General features: G+C 44.2%; 1 protein-coding gene across 5 annotated transcripts in view; it reads right to left on the bottom strand.

Moving 5' to 3' along the window:
- Nucleotides 1-26,727, bottom strand: part of LOC133411206 (low-density lipoprotein receptor-related protein 8-like) — a 48,094-nt gene that overhangs the window by 3,309 nt on the left and 18,058 nt on the right. For 3 of the 5 annotated variants that reach the window (XM_061693243.1, XM_061693244.1, XM_061693245.1), the window contains 13 exons: nucleotides 20,107-20,232; nucleotides 14,107-14,496; nucleotides 12,486-12,608; nucleotides 12,239-12,361; nucleotides 9,442-9,561; nucleotides 8,658-8,783; nucleotides 5,663-5,834; nucleotides 4,645-4,872; nucleotides 4,035-4,153; nucleotides 3,641-3,780; nucleotides 2,112-2,253; nucleotides 982-1,134; nucleotides 258-533 (listed from right to left, as the gene is read on the bottom strand). In XM_061693243.1, the coding sequence (XP_061549227.1) occupies nucleotides 258-533; nucleotides 982-1,134; nucleotides 2,112-2,253; nucleotides 3,641-3,780; nucleotides 4,035-4,153; nucleotides 4,645-4,872; nucleotides 5,663-5,834; nucleotides 8,658-8,783; nucleotides 9,442-9,561; nucleotides 12,239-12,361; nucleotides 12,486-12,608; nucleotides 14,107-14,496; nucleotides 20,107-20,232 (2,238 nt within the window). Of the gene's footprint in view, nucleotides 1-257; nucleotides 534-981; nucleotides 1,135-2,111; nucleotides 2,254-3,640; nucleotides 3,781-4,034; nucleotides 4,154-4,644; nucleotides 4,873-5,662; nucleotides 5,835-8,657; nucleotides 8,784-9,441; nucleotides 9,562-12,238; nucleotides 12,362-12,485; nucleotides 12,609-14,106; nucleotides 14,497-20,106; nucleotides 20,233-22,706; nucleotides 22,801-25,815; nucleotides 26,097-26,727 lie in introns of those variants that run through there. The other 2 variants (XM_061693247.1, XM_061693246.1) reach the window with 2 other exon arrangements.

The raw sequence follows: 26,727 nt of genomic DNA, 5'->3' as shown, positions 1-26,727 counted from the left end.
GGACTATTTATTCTACCATATTCTCATTTATTGAGATGTACCTGTATAGCAGAAAAGTTCAGCCTTGCTTTCATCGGCCCATAACACGTTTGCTCGCCTGCGTTTGGGAGATTTTAGGTGTGGTTTAGCAAAACTTTTGAAACTAATGAGTGCTCCCGTCTTGTCGTTTCCAACCAGTCTGTCATTGGTCCGGACTGACCTTTCCCAATCAAATAAGACATCACATGAATGCACGAAGACGTTGCCAGCTCGCTTACAGTGTTGCGACACGCTGCTGTCGCCTGCGAGTGTGCTGGCCTCAACGGTGACGGTGGCAGTTGAGTGCGATCCGGTCGCCTTGGACTCCCGCGACGACACTGCCTTGAGCGTGCCGAGGGGCGTGCGCGGCTCCAGGGCAGCGAGAGGTGTCGTGGTCAAACGCGGGGTGGCGTCTGCCAGCGAGACTCCCTCAGAAGGTGGCAGGAAGTCTCGCGTTGCCGCGGTAGCGGGCGTGAGCGCGTGTGAGGGTGAGCGCGGCATGTCGTTTCTCGGCGCTGCACGCAAAGGAAGAAAAACATTTGACTTTTAGGACTTCGGAAGTGAACGTCGTGGCCGAAGTTTTAGGAAGTGATCCCAATGTTATTGTTTTACTGTTTCAATTGCAATTCTCTGAGTTTGGTACAAGATGATGCTTTCATGGCGTTCAAGAAGATACTCACTCACCGGACACTTCATTTGGTACATCTACACAATCTAATGAGATTTAATGCAACAAATTCAAGACCATGCAACCACAATAAGGAACACGTTGTTATAATGTGATATATGTCAATCAGAAATGAGAATTTTTGACACAGCGCTTGTATTGGATCTGCTCGGATTGTGCAGGTGCACCAAATGCAACGAAGTGAGTGCATCCTCCTGACTTTGAAACAGAATGCAGTTGTGATGCGCTCCACAAATCCCTTTAAGGCCTTCTTATTTTCCCCTCCGAAGTCTTACCTGGCACACAAGCCCTCATATCAGGGCCGAGCTCCTGTCCGTCGGGGCAGGCGCAGGTGTACTTAGGAGAGTGCTCGGTAATCTGCGGCGCTTTAAGACATAAGTACTCACAGCCTCCATTGGCCACGCTGCCCAGATTGCAGCTGTCCGAACCTGCAGGTTGTGCCGGAGCAGAGTCCAATATGAGAGTCCAGGAAAGGGACAATTTTGCATTTCAAGTCATCACATATTGAATATAGGGGTACGGAATTAGTCAGATAACTACCCCTATCAATTGGTTTTCCGTGAAATTATATTAACTTATTCCCAACAGTAAATTCGCTTCAATTTGTAGCATTTTCTTCTTGGCTGCACTGTTTTTGGGGTTTTTTTCTTTTCTTTTTTGCCCAATCAAATGCCGCTGCCCTTCAGAATCAGTCGTGTTGCCCAATTCAACGTCAACTATTGTAGCAACGCGGCTGTTTCTATAACCAATCAGATTTCAAATTCAAAGCCAACTTTGACCAGCAAAACCCATCTGTAGCAATCTGTACACAGTATATTTAATAATCAGCATCTCGAGTAAGTATTAAGTATTGACTTAATTGTTTTGTTTTCGTCATGCAATTTGAAAAATACTGATTTAAGACGATGTACTTGGCGCAGTTGTATGCTCTTATGTTGTCTTTTTGGATTGTATTGCTTTTTCTATAATTGATAGTGGTGCTTTTAAGAATTGGATTTGGCCCAGGGACCAAATACACAGCCAGACACTACAATATATACAACATATATGTTAAACTGGGTGACTGGGAGTCAATCTAAAAAGATCAACATATAATTAAACGCAATGTGCACATGCAGAGTAAGGCAAGAATCAAATCAAATAATGCTGCAGAAAAAAAACAAAAATGCAAAGCCATCAATGTCACGATTCATCAAATTGACACCCTTCTGTGAGGGAAATCAGGTTAGCAGCGGCGGCTGCTTAATGCTTTGATGAGTGCACCACAGCTCATCATTTATTGACGCGATCCCGCACAGTGGTCACGAAGACGCGGTTGAGCTCACACACGATCTCGGTGTCAGAGGGTGCGATGTGGCGCACGCGAGAGAATGCGCGCAAACACGTGCGGTTTGTGTCCACCCACCTTGAGGCTGTCGCAGCTGGTGGAAGACCACGATGTCGTGCGGATCGTTGAGGTTTTCAGCCAGAGTGTGAATGTCTTGACCCGTCAGCCTGTTGGCCATGAAGACTGACGCCTTGTCTCGGTCTGTCCAGTAGATACGATCCTGCAGAAGAATATTTAGAGAAGAGAAATGGTAGATTTGTATTATTTTACGACTACACGGGCTGGAAGAGAAATGACATCAAAGACAATTGCTGTCCTGGACTGTTCATGTTCATGTTCATGTTCACAGAAAGGAAGTTCTCAGAAACGGACAACGTGTCCTAATTCAAATTAGTGAAGCCTTTTTTATGGCTTTTTATTCCTCCCCCAACTGGTATTTGCATTAAGCACTCATGAGTGGGATGGAGCCCGTCCCTTTTGAATGCAAGTGTAGGGGGGGTGGGGGGGCATTCCTTGGACTACGTGCCAGTCAATTGTTCTGAAACTAAAGTCAGTGAAACCCAAAGTTTTAGTCAGTCCCAAAACTTTTCAAGGTAACTATGAAGTTGATTTGCAGCTTAACTCTGTTGCTAAGCCTGAAAGGTGATTGTGAGAAAAGTGGAGGACGCCACTGGACCAAACAGAAAAAGAGAATTGAAGTGGCACCTCACTCTGATATCTCCTGATTGGTGCATGTGTATGGGCTGCACTGTATTTCCAGCCGTCGCAGATTTTCACCAGATTGTTGTTTTTTTACCCCAACATTTTCACAATGTCTAAATGTCATCAGCGAAGGTGCCCAATTCATACTGTCGCCCTCCTCAGTAATAGTCGTTGTTCCCACAGAGCAGTGAGAAACTGTGCTTTTATTGCTGCTCCACGTGTTCAATTAGAAGTTGTACAGAATTACAGTAACATCTCCACTCATTTCCATTAGCCCCTCTATGGCTTTTATGTTTTATGTGTCAGTTTTACCGTGAACTTCAACTTTGAGAGACAAATAAACAGCTTTGAGTAAGCGTACTTTGCCTCTTATTTGGAGAACTGCACAATCCAGTCTTCTTTTCGTTTCCTCAAAGTGACGTTATACGATTGTCTCCCATTTGTTTTGTTGACAGCAAGAGCGTGAGAACAGGCACTAGCAGTGTTTTAATAAGTTCAAGTGTGTATTTTGATCAATTTAAATGTGTAATGCAAAACATGTCCGAGGGGTACAACGAAAAACAAATCGATGGCCTCTCTATCCTGCAGATTTGTAACTATCGCAGGTGGTTCTGGATTACATCCCTTGTGATAAATGCGGGGGGTCCACTGTATATATTAAGGAGGACATAGAACGTGTTCTTCCGCACTTTGGCTCGAAGCCATTTTTTGAAAGGTCCTAATGGGCTCGCAGACTTGATGGCAACTACGGATCAAACACACAAGCACAAAAACTGACCTGTTGAAAAGCTCTTTACCGTTACCAATAAGAGCGAGGAATGATGATAGCGCAGACACTCGGCCGTGCAGGAGCCTCGAAAGCTAATGGGAGGTTACCGCGTATAAACGTCCAAAGTGACACAAACCTCGAACACAGCCAGAGCGTAGGGGTGTCCGAGCCTCTCCGCAGATGCCATGTGTGTTCTGCGGTGAGCTCCGTTCAGGTCCACACTGGCTATGTGGTGCAGCTTGGAATCCACCCAGTACAGACGCCGGTTAGCTACATCTGAGTAAATAAACACCCCTTGATTGATTGTTTGCCCACAAGGCACACTTGCACTCTGACCAACAAATCCCATCATTGATTACGTTCAAGAACGGAAGATCATCTCGATTAGACGATCGCATGTTCTAATTGTGTCACCCAGAAGCTCTCTACGATGCCTAATTACAATTCAAAGCATCGTCTTATTTGAATTGCCGTTATTTATCGCATCTGACAGCACCGCGTGAATTGATAAACAGCCGTTTTGCTCTCACCGAGAGTGATGCCGTTGGGCCATTCGGTGTTATCGGCCACCAGCACCTGCCGGTCCACTCCGTTCATCCCGGCCTTCTCTATCTTGGCTCTTGTGCCCCAGTCCGACCAGTACATAAAACTGGATAGAACAAAGAACGAATATTTAGTGGGCGGCATGGTGTGCAAGTGCAGAAAAACATATGCAAGTTTGTGACATGCAGCTGGTTCCAGATGTTTCCACAGTTGATGTAGTGCAGCTATCGGAGGTATGACAAGTCAAACCAACTGTGTATTAAAGTGTTGAAATTCTGCTGCTTGTTGGTGGATGCATCTTCAAGGTCTATTTCCTTACCAATATAAGCAATTTAATTGCTTTCAATTTGTATGGGATGGCCTCCATATGAGTGCTATTTTTATTTTCTATCTGTGTTTTGTGTTTTCTATTCGATTAATCTGAGGAAAGTAGACTAGGAAGCTAACTAGGAAGTTTACTTACCCACTCAACCCCCACCGCCCCCACCCCAATTTATGTATCATGTATTGCATTGTATAGCGAATGCCATACGATGGAAAGAATGCTTTGAGTCCCTGCACACTTTCCATACAGAATGCACACACGCTAACCCTCACCCGTGATGAGGATCCAGCGCTATGGCTCTGGGCTCACTAAGATCCGTGTTGATGAGGACACGTCTCTTGGTGCCGTCCACTGAGGCCACGGAGATGGATTTGTCACCAGAATCGGTCCAGTACAGGTTGTGCTGCAGCCAGTCCAGAGCAAGACCAGCTGGGGTTTGCAGCGACGACTCCACCAGTTGGACCTGCTGAGACGGGTCGCTGGCCTCGTGGATGAAGGCACTGCAGGAGGGGACACACCATTAGGGACACATAATGCAATCCAATGAGTGTCTTAATAACGCTCAGTCTACATCGATGCCTTCGGAGAGGTATTCATTTAAAAATATGTTTATTATTGGAGTTGTATTCATCAGTTCTTGCAACAAGGCAGCCAGCGTTTGTGTGGAAAACACAACTATTTATGCTCCAACTCCAGCTTTAATTTATGCTGATTATTGGAGTCGTAGTGCACTGTACCACAGGAGGTTCCATTGGTTGGGTTATTTAGCTACATAGGAGGCCTTCAAGCACTATAAAACTGCAATGTGATCAAATGAATTCATTAGAGGTCAAATGAATAGCAAACGGTTTATTTATGGCGAGAGCTAACATTATGTATATTTTTGTGTTACAGTGAAGCTCAAGCCTTGAGCCGAACACTGAGCAGGTTCATGCAGGGGTTAGAGTCCTTCTTGGATGGACCACTTATCAAATTAGACAAGACCTCGCTCTAGGACGGTCCTTCTTGCAAATGATGTCACCCTGACAGAGGTGTGAGGTGAAGGCCGGGCACACGTGTTCCCAAACAGCAATTTCCCTTTCATTTCACCAAGAGAGCTCCATTTTAGATATAAAAAGAACATGCTGTCCCAATTAGAATTCACACTAGGGAGGAAATGAATTTGGGATAGCAACAAAGGGTCAAATGGAATAGGAGACCAAAACCAAAATTCCCTCAATTAAATGTCCAGAAAGTAAGATTTGCGATGAAACACTTCACTAACTCTGACTCCTTGTGTCAAAGTCCCACCTGTAGATTTTCCGATGAAAACGGTCACACCAGAAGACTCGGTTATTAGCCACGTCCAGGTCGAGAGCCACAGTGTTCTTCTGGGTTGAAACCACCTGGCTGTAGTCCCTCTTCACCAGGTCGATACGTCGGATCTCATGTCGGTTAGTGAACAGTAGGTAAGGGCTTTTTCCTGTGCACACAAAGGAACAAACATTTTTACCATTCTGCTTTTGAAAGGCTAACTCTTAAGACTAGACAGGATCCTTTACATTTCGTGGATAAAACTGATGTTGCTTTTCATGATGTTATTGTTGAAAGTTGTTGTGGCTGGGATTGCGTTGCAAGTTGTTGATGAATCCTTGGGCGTTGTGCAGATGTATAGTCCTTTCTCAGAAACTTAACATGAAGACATGAAGAGCGGTGACCATATCTGCCTAACAGCTGCGAGGTTCTGGAATTAAAAATTGGAGTTTGCATGTTCTCCTCATGTTAGCGAGAGTTTTCTCCGGGGACTACGGCGTCCTCTCACGTGCCAAAAACATGCGCGTTAGGTGAATTGAAGACTCGAAATTGCCCAAACGTGTGATAGGTTTGTTTTTTTAAGCACCCTGTGATAGTGTCGACCATGGACCACTCTTGGTCAGGTGGGATAGGCTCCAGCTCACTCGCGGCCCTAATGAGTCATCCAGAAAATGAATGAAAGATAACCTCAACCACAATCTCATTACCATAAATAACTATAACCTTTACCCAAGCCATTACCCGGAAATTACGAACGGTTTGTTCCTTGCAGAAAGGAAGGGAAAGGCCAATAATGTAAGCAGGCACAGAAATAAATGTATGCAGTGTATCCCCTTGAAAGTAATTTGAAAAAAACATTTACCTACTACATTTACTGTGGCTGGAAATGTTCTTTGTTTCCAGCTGTGACTCAAGCTTGTTTCTGTTTCCGAGACAGAATTCTACAGTCGTGTAGTTCCCGTTTGCGCAATTTCTTGCTTCTGCATTGAGAGTCTTTTCAACAACGATTTCTATTCAAACCCTGATCCTTCCAAATCCTAAAGCAGTCTAACCAAACCACTGATGACTGATAAAGCTCCTTGACGCTCCACAGGAGGTTTGTGGCACAGAACAACAGAATGTTGTACTTTTACACATTCAGACTATGACTATGTTATTTATTACACCTTACTGCATTGAGTTAAAAATGCGATGGGGATGAAATCGCCAAACCTCAATCGCATTTTCTCTGGGTTGGTATTATAGTGGAGCTTTTATTGCCTCAAATAAATTCGTTTAAACAATCACAAAGTCAACAGTGGAAGCTACAATTGCTTCAAAAAATTGAGGAACGGAGGACGAAATCAATGAATTTATAACTATAATGCTGAGTGATACGTCGCAGCACACCACAGAAAGATGGTGGGCAAATATTAGAGGCTGTTAGGAGCAGAAAAATACAAATGTACCTTGAAGTCGCTACTACAGAGGAGGAATGTAGCAGTTTGGATAAAAAGTAAAGAAGAGAAATATAAGTAGGCATTTTAGTGTCGCGTATATTTTGGAGGTTGTGTATGCAGAAACCCATGTAATTATGTAATTAGGTTATGTAATGACCACACAGCCATTAGCAACAATTGCCTTCACCCAAGTGTGTCCTTGCTGCAATTTAGGGGGAGTCTGGTCTATTTTTAGAGGTCGCCCAGCTTGCATTTGAATTAGACCCTCAATTGAACAGGATCTTGCGGCATATTTACAATGTGTTTTGTTGTTTGGTTTTTTTTTCATTCCAGCCAGCCAGAAAAAAAGCCAAACGGTTTGCAAGCTTCTCACTGACCCATGCTTTTACCGCTGCATGGTGTTAGGATGGCAGCTGGGCAGCACGTTTCTCCAGAGGCACACATGAGATTCTGTCCTTAATGACTCACTTGCCCCTGTTGTCCTTCAGTGTGTCAAAGACCATGTTGTATCATGCTTACCAATGCTTCCCTTTCCTATATTCTCTCAAAGAAATAAAATAAAATGTCCGTTTCAATGACAACCAAATGATCCCCTGCTGGTTTGAAGGACCACCGGCAGCCGTCCCCCTTCCCTCGAAACAGCGTGGCGCTGCTGCATCTGCGCCGCTCTTGACACACATCCAGACATTCAGTTGTCCCCGAGCATCAGCAAACTGTTAGCAAACACACTGGCAGTCACGCGCAGTCAAACACAAGTGTACGCAGACACAATCTCCACGCATATACAAACATAGTGCAGCGATATACTGGAGGAAAAATCAGCTGAAGCTAATTGCAGGAAGAGAAAACACTGAGCCTGAGAGCCACAGGGCCTACTGGAAGTGACGGCATTTCATTTGACTACATCGAGCTAATTAAGAAACATTTTAGGAGGAATGTGTGAACAGAATCTGGCATCTCTTGTTAATCCCTCCTAAATATTGCGTCATGGTCGGAGGTCATGACAGATGAATTGGCCTTTCGGCAGTCCACTTTGTTCAGCACAAATCTAGCGAATAACGAACCGGAGGCTAAACGAAATGAAATGTGATTAGTACTCACCGTGGCTCAGCAAGTTTTCCCTGAAGAGTTGTTACGCTGGATGACAACTAAACACGGCTGAACGTGTCACTTGCGGAACCTACAAGTTGCGGCGGTGCTGGCTTTAATGGCGCCCCCTCCCAATCAATCCTCACGGGAGGGTTCTGACGCAAAAAATGCACCCGTTCTAATCCGGTCAAGAACAACAGGTGGTCGGGGACACTTTCTCCGGGGGGGTGCAGTACACGGACCGGCATTGTACTGTGTGATCGGCAACTTTCATTAACATTTCAAACTTTCCTAAATCTGTTGGTCAACAGTTTGTTTCAGCTCCTCATCGTGTGGATTTGCGAAACAAACCAACCATGTGGTGTGTCAGGTTACAAATGATCCTCTTCGATAAAAGTCCTCAATGCAAATTCCATCATGCCAAACAACCTGCTCTTTTTCTCAATGAATGAGTGAGCACTCACCCTCTGCCTTGCAGGTCTTTGTGACGGGATCCATCTCGTAGCCTTCATAGCATTCGCACTTAAAATCCCCCTTGTAGTTGATGCAGATTTGGCTGCAGGCGTCCGGATTCTCACACTCATCAATGTCTGCAGGGAGGAGAGGAAAGAGAGGTTATCAATCAATCAACCGCAGGACAGTCAGGTGGAAACAGAAAGGGACTGATTCACACCTCAGGAAAGTGATGCATTTCCGAAAGACAAGCTTTAATGGGTGATTATCTGCTGGGACGATTGGTAACTGATGGACAGAAGGCAATCTAGAGCACAGGTGTCGAACTGATCCGGCCCGCCACAACATTTTATGTGGCCCGCGAAAGCAAATCAAAATTGCTCGTTGTGTTCTGGTGTAATACCATTGAGATATTTGCAAGCATTTTTTTGTTACCAATCCCACTTTGAAGAGAAATAAAAACATGTTTTTATAGGCTTCTGATTTCAAAACTGGTTATTCATCAATGTGTTGTGTATACTGTATGCAATTACACTATATGAGGTCATCTTTCATTTCTATGGGTTCACAGTCGTAGGGGCCCTCCGAGGGAAGTCATGACTGCGATGTGGCCCGTGACAAAAATGAGTTTGACACCCCTGATCTCGAGGATGTTTCGAAGTCAACTACTCTGATCTTCTACTCTTTGAAACATCGGGGTTGAATGCACAAACAACAGATGGGAAGCTGCAAAAGCAACACACATACGGTTGGTTACTCAGTTAGTCACCATACTGTATGACTGTGTCAAAATACCTCCGCAAGTCTTCTTGTCCAGTAGCTGGTAGCCGGCGGGACACTGACACTCAAACCCGATGGGTCGGTCCATGCAGACGTGGGAGCAGCCGCCGTTGTTTATCATACACTCGTTAAGACCTTGTGGGGGTCGGATGGGGAGGGGGGGGGGGGCACAAAAATAACACCCAGCCAATCACAGCCAAGATAGGGAGATGCTGTATGGTCAATTAATTCATATAAAGGAAGTCTAAGCCTCACTTTGTGTAGCAAAAAGAGGTGTCTGATGTTTGGTAAAGATATAAGAACATGTCTGATGAATCTCATCTCAATCAAACAATTTCATCTTATCTGCGGTCTTGTACTGCCAGCTCTGTTTCCACCCCGCCTCCCGCTCCCGCCTCAAATCCCCATCAGATTCTCTCAGGGGATCAAAGAGACTCATTATCGTTCATCGGTTCACGCACTGACGCCGAGTGATGTGAGCAGAGATCCTGAGATGCCAGTTATGGAGCGACGCAGGACTGGAGTTCTGATGTGCTGCTGCAACTGAGTCTCATTACATGGAAGAAGCAAAGACGGGGAAATGTAACAGAATTGATGTCCTGCTGTTACTAACTCATCAAATACTAAGTTATTTACTTCAAGCCTAGAAGGTTAACCATTGAGGCCAACCATTTCTTGATGCAAAGTGGGGCTCCAATACAGAACTGAAAAAAAAAAAAGATTTCGGCATCGCATCCTAGTCGAGACTCAGCGAGCATCCTCCTGTAGATTGTATACTCGAGTAGGTACGAATTGATAGGAGACGTCAAGCAGATCAACAGTCACCAAGAAATTCCCAGCTCTAATTTCATTGGATGAGTGACAGCACTTGGGTCGCCTCAACTACTCTTCAGAATAAATGTAAAAAGGTGACGGCAATTTTAGTAATCAGTAATTGCTCATTCTTGCGCGTGGACTAGGTTAGTTAAAAAGAGGTACAGGAGGAACTGGGAATACATTTTCCTCCCAGAAATGCCATCAAGCCCGTGATTTAGAGGCCACTTCTCTATTCTTGTGGGCCGACATCCTCTGCATTCTCTCGACGCCTCCGCGAGCTGTTTTTCACCATGACAACCCGTTACGTAGTGGCCATTTGTAAGAGTTTCTCCCCGTGAGAGTTGAGAGTGCAGTGTTAACAGTTGACTGGTTTGCTAAGTAATTAGTCTGCACTGTAAACGGAATTATTTGTAAGAAGCTGGGAAACGACATGCTGACGCGCAGAGAGAAGTGCATTGCATCTATTCTCCATGATGGAAATCGGACGCTTTGTGTCAGTGTGTTTCATTGCAGCAGTGTCGCATGTGAGTTATTTTGTGTGCGGTTGGAAGAACATCTTGCAAATGAATGGTTGGAAGGACAGAGTGATCAAGTGTGCGTAGGTGTGTGTGTGTGTGTGTGTGTGTGTGCGTGCGTGCGTGCGTGCGTGCGTGGACACTTTTTAACAAGCTGTGAACAAAACAGAGTTGAAGGACGATGGGGGGGAAATACAAGCTCACAGGAAGACAAGGAAGAGAAATGATGAATGCAATAAAAATCTGCTTTGTTTCATAATTTCGTAGTTAGCTTCCTTGGCACCGGTCAGCATTTCTTCATCAACATCATCCATCCATTTTCTACACGCACTTTTTTTCTACACGCACCTCACTCTATTCTGGAGCCTATCCCAGTTAACTGCAGGCGGAAGGCGGGGTACATCCCGAATTGGTCACCAGCCAATCACAGGGCACATAAATACAAACAAGCATTAGCACTCACATTCACACCTACGGACAATTTGAAGTGTTCAATGAATTGTGCGTGTTTTTGGGATGGGGAGGAAACCGGCGTACCCGGAGAAAACCCGCGCAGGCACGGGGACAAAAGCGAGGCCGGATTTGAACCCGGTCCTCGGAACTGTGAGGGGGCGGACGTGCTAACCAGTAGTCGACCGTGCCGCCTCATCAACATCATTATATATAATGGAACGTTTGGGTTCAAGAGTTCCGGTAAAAACATTTCGGCGGCTTCAGTCCACAGACTGGTCCTGAAGGAAGAAGCGTCACGTAGAGACGGCAAACAGGATGTCGAACAGGGAGACGATAACAGCACACAAGACTTTTCCCTCCAGTTTGAAAGTAATTAGAACAAGCAGACTCTTGTTGTGATCAGTGAGGCTTCTTCTAATTGGAGTCAGTGTGCCTCTGAAGTCTTTGAGGTAAGAGGAGGAGGTTAGCTGCCATTAGTCGAGGCAAACCAAAACACATCCATGCTACATAATGTGCTTGAATTCATTTACAAAAAATGTATCGATGATCTTTTACTGTACAGTGCCGACAAAGCTCTGCTGACACACATGAACAAATTGTGTTGTTTGTGTTCACTGTTCAGAAGTGTTTGTGTCAAACATTTGGAAAACGACCATCTGTTACATGACGCTTTCTATTGGCAAAACCTGCAATGAAGTCTCATGCTAAGAAGAAAGAGTACAAAATGCCTGATGTCCTCCATCCTTGCGTTTTCCTCAATTGCCCCACGGGAATAAATCAAGTTTTCTTCGTCGAAATAGCGTAAGGCTTACAGTGTCGCGACAACGTGTTCAGCCAGCGCCACCCTGTGACCTTGACGTTCTTAAGTTTAAACAATCGAGGCAGACTTATGGACTCCCAGAACCAAAAGCAACCAACAAACAATCGTCACAGAATTCATTCCATTCCATGTAAAACACAAATTGACCTGATAAATGCTTACAGAGTAACAAATAGTACAACGCTGTGAAAAGAAAGCCTCCTCTTACCACACTCTTTCTTGGGCTCATCTGATCTGTCCTTGCAGTCCTTGACAGAGTCACACACTTTGGAACTATCAATACACTCCCCGTTCTTGCACAAGAACTTCAGGGGGCCCTCGCATTTGGTGGCTGCAACGAAGGAGCGAAACATCGGTCAAACATTGCGTGCCAATCAAAGCGCTCGGAAGCGATATCGAACAAATGTTCATTAAAACTGAACGAGTCAAATAAAAGAAAAGAAAACCAAACCCACAATTGACGCAGCCGGATTCATCGCTGTGATCGGGGCAGTCGTTGACCTTATTACACTGCTTGGTGCCGTGGATGCAAGAACCATCACCGCACTGGAACTCATCAGGCCGGCAAGTCAGCAGGGCTGCGCGCGAAAACACACACGAGCAAAAACACCGCAGTTAAGCCTTTCAAGTGCAACAAAACACCATGGCGTCGAATTCAAATTCAATTCTATATTACCACAAACTGAGATTACGAAACGTGTAAACAACATTCCTCTTTCAGGGAGAGTCCGGAGTCCAGAGGATGTTGGGTCTGACCAGCACAGAAACACCCAAGGAAGTAAGATTGCTGTGTTTTTGATGGTGTTCTTTCAGTTTATATCCTCCATCCTATAAGCTTCGCACTACAGCTGTGAAGTGAGATGATTTAGGGCGGACTCACTGTGTTGAAGCGCACGCTCGTCCAATTGTTGAATTTATGATACAAGACTGTGTTGCTGTAACCGTTCAAGCTTTGAGGCCTTTTTTGAGTAGTTCTGGTTAATTCAATTATATGAAGGCGTAATAAGGCCACTGAAAAAATAGGACAGTTACAAAAATAATATGTAATATAATATGTGTAAAAGACTATCCAGAGATCAGCCACATCTACTGTAGTTTTGCCATTCTCGTGACCTCGCAGAAGTCCTTAGGAAATAGTTCAACAAAATTTTAAAAAGACAGAGTCTCCTAACAGGATCGCATCAAAAAAAATTACGATTCCACAAAACTCTATAGGGGGATGCTACGTGCTAAGGACGAACGCATTACATTTCAGTGAGGATCTCGCTAATTTTAGTGAGGATCTCTAAATCCTCACTAAAATTAGCGAGTCCACCCTCCAGAAGTATAATGCCTCCGCCCTTCTGTTGGTCATTTTCTATGAAGGACAACGTAGCCAGCTACCTAACAAAAAGATGGACAAACATAAACATAACCACAACACGAACCATTTTTCATTTTAAGGTCAAATTACAACAAATTTCTGCTTTTGGTAACAAATGGTTGGTAAATGTGGAGAAAAGCAATTCCGCAGGTGTCGTCTTCACGCCGCTCACATGCCACCAGAGTGGTGGACACACTGTGACGTGTGCGTCACACATCGTCCTAATGGCATGTGAGAAAATCTCGGCTTCGCACTCAGCCTCGGTGAGGCAAGAGCTTCCCAAGCCTCCCCTTGGCCTGATACGAGGAAAAGGATCATAAAGCCCCCATCTTCACACTTTTTAGTTTATCTAGCTGCGTCCAGGATAGGACATCCTACCCTGGACGCAGCTAGCTTGCCTGAAGAGGAGAAAGTGTGCTCCATCACAAAATACCACACGAGGGGCAAAACTGTTTGCTGAGGAAAGATTTTGAGAGCGCACACCGAATGCTTCTCACTAGCATAATTACATGTAGCCGCCCATCAAAGTCATGTGTATTTCTCTTTGTCGGGAGTGCTTCCCACTGCCCCCCGCCCCCAAACCACACGTTGTTCTGCCATCTCGTCCCTAATTAAGTGGTCAGAGAGGATAAGCAGGAAGTGGCGGCGCGCTTATCTTGACACAAGACCACACGGCGGTCAGCGATCGCTAAAGGATGAACAGACAAACTCACGGCAGTCCGACTCGTCCGACTTGTCTTTGCAGTCGGGATCGCCGTCGCATTTCCAGCTTAGCCGTACGCACTCCCCATTGGCACAGCGGAACTCCTGGGCCGTGCAGGCGGCCCTGCGGTTAGCCAGGTGGAGGCCGTCGCCGCCGCCGCAGCGCTCGGGCCCCTCGTCCGAACCGTCCGCGCAGTCGGGATCGCCGTCGCAGCTCCACATGAGCGGCACGCACTCGGAATTGTTACAGCGGAGTTGGTTGGGCCCGCAGGTGAGAGGCGACGCGCACTTGAGCTCGTCGCTGCCGTCTCCGCAGTCGTCGTCGCCGTCGCACACGTGGACCGCGGCCAAGCACTTTCGGTTGGCGCACATGAACTGGCCAGCGGGGCAGGCTTTGGCGTCTGGTGGACCGAGAAAGAAAAGAACAAAACATTTGCTGAGTCAACGAGCGCTCCCTGTCTGTCTCTAGTTATCATCATTCGAAGTTTTTGGAAGGCTGCAGAGTGACAGAAAGATTTGTTTGTGCCCTGTAGGCCAAAAATAACATTTACTGTAAAAATCTGTAAAAATTCATTCATCGTAAATCTGTGTTTAGTGTGTGTGTGTGTGTGTGTGTGTGTGTGCTTTGTATTTAAAATCTCATGTATGACATAAACGGCCACCCCAGAGATAGAAGCGACCTCAAAATCATCATAGAAACCCAAGCAGGGCGCTTGACATTTCTGTTGCCAATTTTCAACCGAATTAGGTCACATTTAGGACGATGCTGTTTTGCCATCCACTTGAGTTGAGGCAGCAACATAATTGCAACTACAGCCCAGCGTGGTTACTTTGAACCAATAAGCTGGAATTTAGAACACTTGTATAATTTGAGAGCTGAATATGAACTTCAGATAAGAAATCATTGCACCCATTGTGACGATTTTGCCTTCAAAATGTAAATCGTAGTCATATAGCACAGAAATTGGATATGTAGCTAGAATTATAAAATGATCATGTGGAAGAGGATATGAACAGCAAAATCCAGAGAACCCCCATTTTATCGCCGAGGATGCAATTGGTGAAAATCTGTGATCGAGAGCACAACTAAAACAAGTGTGGCTCTCCTTTCCCAAATGCGAGCACATTACACTAAGCAAGTATACTGTAAAGAAAACGGATTGTTTAAAAAAATAATAATATAACAGTGGCGCCTGATGAACAGCAACATTCCGGGGGACACCATACAATCAAATTAACTTTTGTTCCAAAAACTGAATTATTTTTTTAAATAGATAATGTGTACTGTAAAACTAGAAAAAAAATAGGTAAGTGCGTCTCTAAATGTTGGTAAACAACCAGATTTAACTGTGACGTTTTATGATTTCTTTTGGACAAATGGAACTCCCCAAATTGATATTTTACTGCATTGTGATTAAATATCAAATCTGTAACTGAAGTAAACAAGTCATAAATCTCCTATTTCTCTTGGATTCGTTTGTCATAGTAGCGGGAGAAACAGATACATGTGAGCATGTAGAGCACCGAACAGTGACAGCTTGTGGTCAGACAAAAAAAAAAAAAAAGAAAGACAAAATACAAAATGTCTCCACGTGCGCCTGTGCACAAAACGAGCTCTCAATTTTGTTTATCTGCACGTACACAACGTCCTAGCGCATGTGGACTGAGGGAACATTTTGGCAGCTGACCGTGTCCTGAAAGCGAAGGTCCAGTGTAGCCTCAGCCTTGACCCACCACAAGCCAGGCCACAATGGGGAGTTCGCACATGGCATCGAGAAGCAACAAGATCTACACGATCGTCACTTTGGATTATAGCGTTTCAATTCTGACATTGTGACTCATCACTGCTCACTAAACCACCTTAGGCCTCGACGGTGGCTATGATTAGTTCATGACCACTGCAGCCTTGAGAAGCACATCATTTCGCTGTGGCAGGTACGGACCGACAAAGACAAAAGACGACGAGCTTGTCGTCATGACGCACACAGAGAAGAAGTAACATTTCCTGAAGGTTCAGCAGGGTAACAGCACGTCTCCTGGGAAATAACTCAGTCGATGACCTTTACTGTAAATCCTGCGAAAACCTCTGTCGGGTATGTTGGAAGTCAAAGTGCCAAGATCGCCCGACTATATCCTCTTCAAATTGTTTTGCAGCCGGAAAAGCCTTTATTTTCTCAATTCTGTTGTGGGATTAATGAAGACTATCAGGCAAATTAGAACCGAATGAGAGAACAGCATGCTATGTGATATAAAACACTTCCTGGCCACGTATTTAGCTAATCCTGTCCAAAGCAAGCTAAGACCTTCAAAATTATTGCCGATGTTAATGTAAGAAGATGTCCCGTAGGTGTGAATGTGAGTGCGAATGGGTGTTTGTCTCTATGTGCCCTGCGATTGGCTGGCGACCGGTTCAGGGTGTACCCCGCCTCCCGCCTGAAGATAGCTGGGATAGGCTCCAGCACGCCCGCAACCCGCGACAGGAGGAGAGGAACGGAAGATGAATGAATGTCGCAATGAGGGCTCGCTCACTTTGTTTCTTGATGATTGTCGTATTTTGACATTTGACATTATAACGCCTGGGAATTGTTTTAAATTGTGTGTGTGGGGGGGGGGAATGCATATCATGTCTCCTTTTCAAAATTTGAGGACCTGCTTGTAGATGTTCACCTGCGAAGTAACCTAAATTTCACTGCCATGCAGGTGGAACGTTCCCTAAGTACCTAACCTCAATGCAGGTTTATCACATGAATGTGACAAGATTTCCTTGATGAACTATTTTAAATGCGATGTTGATAATGTCACGGCGGATGTATGTTGCACAATTTCTAGATGATTCAGAACAACTCAATTCGACTGAGGATCACAGGGACACACAACGCAATCAGTGAAGCGCTCCTGCAGAGCTGGTGCTAGCTAAAGAAATGTTAGTCAGGGAAAACTGCTTACAGCGAATGGGTCTAGCTGACACATAATTCCGCATGCGGATGACTCAATTAACAGATTGCCTTTATGCCATTTATTCTTTTAAATCCAAAGCAGGCAATGCTCCTAGTCAATTTCTTTGAAACAACCAAGAGCTGGAGCTAGTTCAAGTTGTTGTGCAATCGCTGCAATATACAAGGACCTTGGCGAAACACAAGCAAAAAAGTACTTGAGAAAAAAAAGTGGAATACGTTGCCCGGAGCGGGAAGGATTAAGGCCAAACAGGCACTAAAAATAAACTTTACTGGAGTGAGTTGTCATGTAAATTCATGAAATTAAAGTAGGTGGATTTGCTACAGGCCTTTTTTTTTTAGGCTGGTGGCAGTTTTTTGTAATTGGAAAGATCTGTAAATATTAACAAAGGTAAAAAAAATAATATTCAGAAGTGTGTCACTTTTAGACAGCCGTGTTCCCTTTTCCTTTAGCAGATACCATAACTTTAAAATTAGCTGTACAGTGTTTTATTTGCGTACATAAAATTCTGCCTTTGGTTACGTCAGTGTCTGCACTTTATAATTGAAGTCCAACACTTCTACAGATCTTTTGGACAGACAAGAAAATATATAAAGTCCTTTGATCTCACTTTTATCCATTTTGGTGTGGCATAATTTTCTGTTTATTTAAGCTGTGGATTCATTGGCAACTATTCACTGTTCAATGTAACCAAATAAGTCCTCTTTTGTGAATCAATTTGAGTCTCAGGAGTAGCTTTTGAAAGTAGCAATTATTGTATGTTGAAGTATGTTCCGACAGAAACCTTTTCCAGATCATGGTTATTTGGGTTAATCTATTTAATTCAGTAGATTTTGTGTTACGTTATTAAATTTGAATACATCTATTGAACACTTTCCAATATATTACCGTAGGCTACATCTATTAATTAAAGTAATTCATAGTAATAGTAAAAAATACTAGAATTGCCAATGCCAGTAAAGTCGTGGGTCGGGGAAAAATGAGCACCAAGCAACAACCTCTGATTCTTCTTCGAGAACCAGACCAAAATTGTTATGTGCCAATGGCATGGGTAACTTGCACATCTGTGAAGGCACCATTAATGCTGAAAGGTACATACAGGTTTTGGAGAAACATATGCTGCCATCCAAGCGACGTCTTTTTCATGGACAGGTTAACTCTACCCCATCTTATTTCAGCAAGACAATGCCAAACCACATTCTGCACGTGTTACAACAGCGTGGCTTCGTAGTAAAAGAGTGCGGGTACTAGACTGGCCCGCCTGCAGTCCAGACCTGTCTCCCGTTGAAAATGTGCGGCGCATGATGAAGCGTAAAATACGACAACGGAGACCCCGGACGGTTGAACAGCTGAAGCTGTACATCGAGCGAGAATGGGAAAGAATTCCACCTCCAAAGCTTCAACAATTAGTGTCCTCAGTTCCCAAACGTTTATTGAATGTTGTTAAAAGAAAAGGTGATGTAACACAGTAGTAAACATGACCCTGTCCCAGCTTTTTTTTGGAACGTGTTGCAGCCATAAAATTCTAAGTTCATGATTATTTGCTAAAAACAATCAAGTTGATCAGTTTGAACATTAAATATCTTGTCTTTGTAGTGTATTCAATTAAATATAGGTTGAACATGATTTGCAAATCATTGTATTCTGTTTTTATTTATGTTTAACACAACGTCCCAACTTCATTGGAATTGGGCTTGTAAGAAACAGTCACACCTTATGTTTGATTTGGTTTTTTTTTGGTTTTTTGAAATAAGCAATTCATCTTCTCATACTAAAGTCGAACACAACTGCTTAGAAATGAACCCTCCAGTGCTTCAAGAACTCAATTGACACACTGAGAACTCAGATGCGTTGGTCATTTCCGGTTGTCCTTCTTCAGCTCACTTCATGACTGTAAATATAAATCATCTGACAGCCAGAGTCTGCGGCAATAATTGCGTTTTTGACAACTCCGCATAACGGGCTGTTTTGAATGACTAAAATCCTCCGAGTTGGAATATGCGACTGGGTGAGTGACAGCGTTGTGAAGTGAATCTGAAGCTGTGGCATTAAGAGTGATGTGAGAAGAGACAAAAATCATTTACACAGATGCATTCTCAATGGAAAACACTGCAAAAGCCATCAAGCTAAGAAGGTACTGTATTAGCGCAGAAGTCAATTAGTCCTTCCTCTGGAGTGTGTGACACCACATTCAAGCTTTCAGTCTGATGTTAGGGTGGTTAGAAATTGTCCAGGATTCAGTAAGACACTGTTTAATTTAAGTGTTTCCATTAGGTCTGTTTGAAAAGCTCCCATCTAAACATGATGTATTGTATCCCAGGCACCAATTGTTCAAAGCAGCCACAATGTCAACACCCACACTGCACAAACATTCAACTTTTGAAAGCAAATACCTGCATCACTGGACGATAATAATGTTTTTTTATTCCACGTGTTTGTTTTGTTTTGTTTTTTTGTATTTTCCTGCCACATGCCATTTTACAGGATCTTCGAAGTCGAAACACCACATCCCCAACACTCTCAATCTGTTTCTCTTGGTGTGAAGAGGCATGAGGGAGAGGAAGATTCTTCACGGTGCCTTCGAAGTAGGCCAACGAAGGTCCCTGCAGGGAGTAAAGGAGGAGGGGGCGGCGCAGGCTAATGACGGAATCGTCTTACTGGCCGGTTAGGCGACGACGTCACGTACAACGGCTCTGATGGCCCCTGCGGAAGACTCCCGGATTGAAGTGAAATCACACTGACGCAAGCCCTCAAACCTCAACAGAAAGCCAACAGAATTTTATGGTAATCATCAAAAATGAGTCCTGCGTCATTTTGTTGTCAACTTCAGATCAAATCCTTGGAATGAGAGAATGTTCATAGGCCTCTGTATGATGAGGGAAAGCTTAAAAACAAATCTGGCAATGCCACAATGAGAGTAGCAAGACTGTAATTGCATTTTGGAGTGAAGTTAAAACAGAAAAGATACGTATGCTTTGTGCATGAAAGAAAACAAATGAATTCATTCAATCTTTTTTTGATTTTTTTTTTTTTTTTTTTTTTAATGACAAACTCACCGGATGCGCAGTCCTCCTCATCCGCCCCGTTCTCGCAATCCCTCTCGCCGTCGCATCTCCACGACAATGAGACACACTTATTGGATCCCCCGCAGTCGAATTTCTCGGGTGGGCAAGTCTGCTTGCCTGTGAAAGTGATAAGACGATTACTGCCGTGGGTTCTTGATGGAAAACATCACAGGACACCCCAGGAATCGCGCCCTCATGATACAGGTAAAACTCCAGGATTAGTCAAACAAAAATGAGTTTGGCTTTTTTTTTTTTTTTTTGTTTATTTGTTTTTTTGAGGAGGAGGACAACATGCACAGTTGGCTGCAAATCCAAAGGACAACTCAGCACCCTCCTCCTTTCCCTGCCAATCTGTTCTGGTTGGCAGCGGGGCGGGTTTGATCCAGATTACACTGCGTTTGTTATGACGCATGTTGTTAATTATACATCTTTGCTTACAGAGCAGCCTTAAGCTTAAATCAAAGATTCAGCCTACAAGCCGTATCATGGATCTATGATTATTTCACACAGTATTTTCAAATCTCATCAGCACCCCTTCCACCCACAGTTGTTTACCAAGATGTGTTTGCTCGCTTTTCACGGGTCTTATCGTTCAATGAGAGTTTACGGAGGCAGCGTTGTTGACAAAAACTATCCCAAACGGATCTCTTCGAACATGGCGGCCGTGCTTCATCAAGACTTGATGAGATGAAGGCGGAAATAAGCGATGCAGCCTCTTGCCAAAAAAAAAAAACAACTAAACTGGATTGCAGGTCATTGGACGAGACAGGGAGAAGGTTTAACAAGCCTCTGCAAAGTACAGCTTCTCGCGTGGCGTGACAGGAAAATTGAACTTCTAATTATGCAACATACATCAGGATTCAATTATTATACAGTATTACTTAAGACATACTGTACATGTATGATACTGTGATTATTCTTCAAATAAAAGTGATCTTAATCCAAAAATGCGATTTGCAGTAAGAAGAAACATTTCAAACGCAAACGTTCATAATGTGAACCTGACGTGGGACTGAACATGCCAAATGAGAAGCACACAAATGTAATATTTGCACAAATGTTGTCGTATTTGCAGTGAGATGACAGCAGCGAGACGGGCACGGTGGGCCACAGAAGCAGCTGGTGCCCGGGGAGAGCAACTCGTGAGAAGGGCTGACGCAGCCAAGCCTGGACCCCCCCCCAAAAAAAAGAAAAAAAAACACTGGTCACTGCAGTGCCACGGGACGGCTTCTAAACAGCTCACTATTGCTGTGTTCTCATAACAAGGGCAAATACTGATACTCATTCCATTTTACATCTGATCAGCACTTGTAAACAAATAAGCATATCGGGCCACACTTGAATGTACATGCACCGTTAGCATCTTCCACTTGTATGCTTGATTTACAAGGTTTCAAATGTCGGAAATAAGAGAGCGCTGCACAGAAGTTTGCTACTAGAGCTCATACTGCGCTTTGAAGCCGGCACCCACTGAACATAAATCAGACAATTCTGCATCAAGACGATCAAGGCACAATGTCACAAATTCATCATTTCTTTGGGGGAAGGTGTGTTTTGGATCAGCTGAGAGGGAAGGGGAGAAAAGTTTGCGGAAAAAGGAAACCTAGAAGTGATTGGTGTCGTCAACGGGACGGCTTTACTTCATTAGAAGTGCAACGAACAGCACTGAAGGTTGCTCTTAATGGAAAGGAGGTTTGCACTCATTTGTTCACAGGCTCATCGTGCGAAGCACTTCACATGTTGTTTCAAACAAAGCAGATATAGTATATGGGACCTCAATGACCCTCACGTCTCACGTTGTCACGGTGAACCAAAAGCCCCAAAAAAAAAAGGAAAACAGTGGAGCAGTGGTGAGCACTTTTGTCCTGCAGCAGAACGGGATACCCGATACGGGTGGGAAGCTTTGCGGAGTTTCGATTCTATTTCTCCAAGCGCTCGTGTGGGTTATCTCCGGGAACTCCGAACGTTCGTGTGAAGGATGTACTCCACCCTGTGACCCTAAAAAGAATAACTGAAATGGAAAATCCATGGATGGATGTTTAAGCAGAAACTAAATGGGAGTGACTATTACTTTATACTATGCTAATTACATACTATTCTACATTTTCTATCATAGAGTGTATTCATTCCATTGGCCCTGCGAGATATTTTCTTAATCCTATATGTTAATGCCGCTTAAAACAATAAAAAAAACTTAGACTTGAATTGGGAGCTGACGACCAAATTGTGCAACGCGTGTACTGCTGAATGTCAATCGAGCAAACGTGTGCAATGAAGGTACAAGCCAAAAGAGAGGAATGACCAAGCAAACCAAGTGACTGATTATAAGCAGCAATGTCTGGAAAGAAAGACGGGCAGAAGAAGAAGAAGAAGAAGAAGAAGAAGAAGAAAAAGAGCATTTCTTTGAGTAATGACTTGCTGTCTAAATGAATCCGACTGATGTTCAAACAAACACGGCCTGACAGAAAACAATCCAATGAGGCAAGAGGAGGACACAAAGCAGACGAGAGGACAGAGAGAAGCCTTTAGGTGAAAGGGAATTCATAAAAGCGCAACAGAAGCAAGAAAAAGGAAGCAAACTGCTCCCTGACCTTTCACAATCTCACCCACAGCAAATGGAAAAAAGATGAAGGCGGCAGAGCGTGGAGCGGAATTTGAATTCATCCAGCCACCGACCCGTCTCGCCCTTTAACTGATGACTCTCTAATAAAGTGGGAGCTCGCTTCCTCCTCCACGCACAAGCCCAACCTCTCCATTACAAAACAAGTGGGAACCTCACCGCTCCAGGAGACAGATATTGATTTAGTGAGGTTATTAAGACACACCTCAAGGCTTTTTTTTTCTTCTTGGGAAGGAGGCCATACAGTATAATAAAGGGAAATGATTCGAGAGACCAACAGGCTATACTGTGATGAACGAGGATTCATCTCCACTGTTTGAGATCCGTCGCTGTAAGCGGCGGGCGTGTCCACACACGGAGCTCCAACAGGTGGACCTTTGATTTATTTGCGCCTCCGAGTCGGAAGCGCTGCTCGCCTCAGCGGAGTACGCTCTCAATTCACATACTCGCTAGACACTTCATTAGGTACACCAATTTAATGGGATCCAAAACGAGAGCTGCACCACCCCCAAAAAAAAAAATAATGATGCCTTTACAAAATCATTAATGTTGCTCGACATCGCCAGTGAGCTATGTGGTTCACCCAATGTTTATCGTTGTGGTTATTATTATTGATTATATGAATACAGTATATTTGGTCCCTGTTTTAACCACATGAGAGGAGCAAAATATTAGAAACGCCTTTTGTTTAATTTGCAGTGGAGGTACTTTGATATTTTTTAAAGGACGACAACTTTCTAAAATCCCGTACAACACGCAAACAAATGTGGCAATAATTACAATCATAATAATAACAGTAGAAATGGCTGTGAGGTCTTTTTTGTCGTGTCCCAAAATGTGAAATCTGATTTGTGCAAGCGTTAATTCATTTAAGTTAACGTAGACAAACTATTAGCAACCTTAAACTAGGTTCATTTTGAACGAAGTCATTTCTTCAAATAGCAGCAGCGTGGTGCCGCGAGGGGCTAGCACGTCCGCCTCACAGTTAGAAGTTGTGAGTTCGAATCCCTACTCTGATCTTCCACACTGCAAAAATAGGCATGTTGTTCATTGAAGAATTCCAAATTATCCGTAAGTGGGAGCATGAGCGCCAATTGTTGTTTTGCCCCGCGCATGACGGATAGCCGCTCCGTCCGGGGTGTACTCGTGGTGATTGGCTCCAGCTCGCCCGTGAAATTGAACAGGATGAGCTGTCGTAAATGAATGAATTAATGAAGAAATGAATGGATGGAGGATGGACGGATGGATGGGTGAAATAGTCTTAACAAAAAAACAACCAGGGTTTATTTCTGGTCTTCCAAAAGAGCAATTGTTTTGCAAAGTGACAACTGATCCAGCCGCCGCACCTTCGGAAGAGAAGCGCTCCGATAGCTCGCCTTTGTTTCCACAGCACCGTTTCAGCGGGATGCAATTAAGAGAACCGTGACACAATTGAATACATCGACGTGTCTTTCAGCCCGAGAGGTGAAAAAGCAAAAGAAGTGAAAACACGAGTCGGACGTAACTGCTTCATTAAACTGAGTTGGCGCGTCTGAGTCCTCCTTCCTGCATTATAAATGTGCAACAGAAAGGAACAGACGTGTGATATGAGACTACAAGATGGGAAAATCTTGTTTCCCCATTTGCCAAGCAAGTGCACTCGTCAGTTACGATTTCTGCTTTTCTGACAGTTTCCACCAGTGTGCGTCTTTATAGCAGTTGTATTGCATAAAAATGATAGCAAAGACACTTACTATCTATCACGTTATGACACAAAAGCACATATGCGAGAAATAACCCGAAGCAACAAACTGTATGTGCAACTCTGCATTTTGAAGTCATCCTGATTCTCAAGCGAACGAAAGACCAAAACAACTTTCAACATATCTTTCCACTAAAAATCGATGACATCACTTAAAAGGCCAACTGTATTATGAAGAATAAAGAAAGAAAGAATAAAGTCGATGAACGAATTTTAGCACAAAGTGAGCTGTCAACAAGAGTTTGGAAACTCAGCTGTGAATGCTCGGGGATCTCTGCCTTTTGGAGCCCTGGGGTTTGATTGTGAAATAGTTTGGTATACGCCCCCATGTCTGAGAAGTCCACATTTCCATGAAGGCACCTATTCCCGGGTTAAGTCCTCATTTAACGGAAGACGATGCACTTGCCATGCCTGTCAAGTGCGATGGATTTAAAAGCGGAGCGCAGAGTGTCTTTGCAGAACGGAGTTGAAGCCTGGAAGCGGAAGTTGTTGGAAGGTGCTGCGTGGCAAATACGCAGCCTGGTCAAACGGTCATTTCCAAGTACCTTCGCAGTACTGCAAATACTGGATACCACAACCGCTGCAGTAATTATGAACATTCCACAGCTTTTTCACCATAACTAATGCACTGAGTAGATTTCCGGCAAAAAACAACCACGACGAACAACGTGCGTACCGATAAGAATACATTATTTGGACGACAGAAGCCAATCTGCGGTTGGGCTTTGTAACCGGAGGGTCACGGTTCGAGTCCAGCTGCGGACAAAATGAATCGCTACCAGCTGTTGGCGAGATGCTAGTTTGAATCCTGATGACTTTGAGGGACACTCTTGCCTGCCTGCATGCATGTGAGTGGCCTGATTGTCTGTGTGTTGGGAAACAAATACACAGCAATAGAAACTCAAGTCATCAGGAAAGCCAATCATAGAAAAATACATTTTAAACTATCGGCGTAAGTTCGAGCACGTCTGGTTCTGCATTGAAATCTCAGCTTGGGCCCTCCTGTGTCGCGTTTGCATGTCCCTCCCTCGCTCGGCAAAGTTTTCCGGCTTTCTCCCGCATTATCGGCAGCGTCTCACCCAAAGCCAAAGCCAAACGAAACGTGACACTGTCAGTTTCTTTTGGCTCACCGCTATATTGTGTACATTTTTAGGAATCAAAAGATAATTGATAGCATATAACTGTCACGACTTTGCTGAGACGCTTGCATGAAGGGGCTGCGCAGCTGGAAACCGTGGCCCACTTCCTGCTTAATTACACAATAATTTCATCCAAAAAGGAGGAGCTTTGGCCCTTCCCGTGTTTCTCATTCATTTTTCACGGACCGCGCGTAACTCACTCGGAAAAGGATTCTTAGCACAGTCCAGCATGTAATTGTGGATCCACTCAGTGAGGCAGAATGACGATGGCACAGATGTCTCCTTCCAAAAAGCCTCGGCAGCCTGCGTTTGCACTGTGCGCTTTCACGCGCAGCACACGCGGAACTGAACAAGACAGAATCCGAGAACGGAGGGGCAAACTAAATAACAGCATGAGAGTTCCAGAGCACGCGATAGCGCTGCCTGGTTGAACTTCCGATTTCGTCAAAGCAGAGCTCGATGTGGTAAACGTATGGCGAGCGAGACGTAATCGCCTCATGTCTTATTTGCATAATGGCATCCGTGCTTCTCCGCTAACTAGTAAAGATTGGATGCAGTCAGCGCAAAGGCCCGGCCTTCCTCCTCGTGTAATAAAGCACGGCAAGCTCTGCTTTTGCAGCTTTTCATTGATTCATGTGAGGTCGAGTGGCTTATCATTTGAGAGCAAATCATTGCAGTCAGAGTGATGACGCTTGGTGACATTTCACTTTGTGCAAGAAAATTATTTTCTCAAGACCGATTCATATTGAGCAACAAATCATTTCTTTTTTGTTTTTCTGTATCTAACAGCAAGTACTAATCCTAAATATCCAACAGATTGGTGTTTTCATTTGCAGTTAATGTTCTTCGTCTGCTTCTTCTTCAAAAAAAAACACCAAAAAAAAACAATTATTTTCGGCTCCCTGCTCTCTCAAAGCTGTGAAACTTCCTTTTAGATTTCAATAATTACAACATTCGGACCGCACACGAACAACGGATGCGAATGCCGTGTCTTGACATCGACTTTTCCATGACCATTTTGGGATTTTCAAGCTATACAAACACTGCACGCAACCCGAACACAGACGCTAGCGTCAACACAGCATGAGGTGTCCAACAAATGGATTTCATCG

The sequence above is a fragment of the Phycodurus eques genome, chromosome 13 (genome assembly GCF_024500275.1).
Source record: "Phycodurus eques isolate BA_2022a chromosome 13, UOR_Pequ_1.1, whole genome shotgun sequence".
NCBI classification, from domain to species: Eukaryota; Metazoa; Chordata; class Actinopteri; order Syngnathiformes; family Syngnathidae; genus Phycodurus; species Phycodurus eques.
This window is presented reverse-complemented; position numbering and strand designations above follow the sequence as displayed.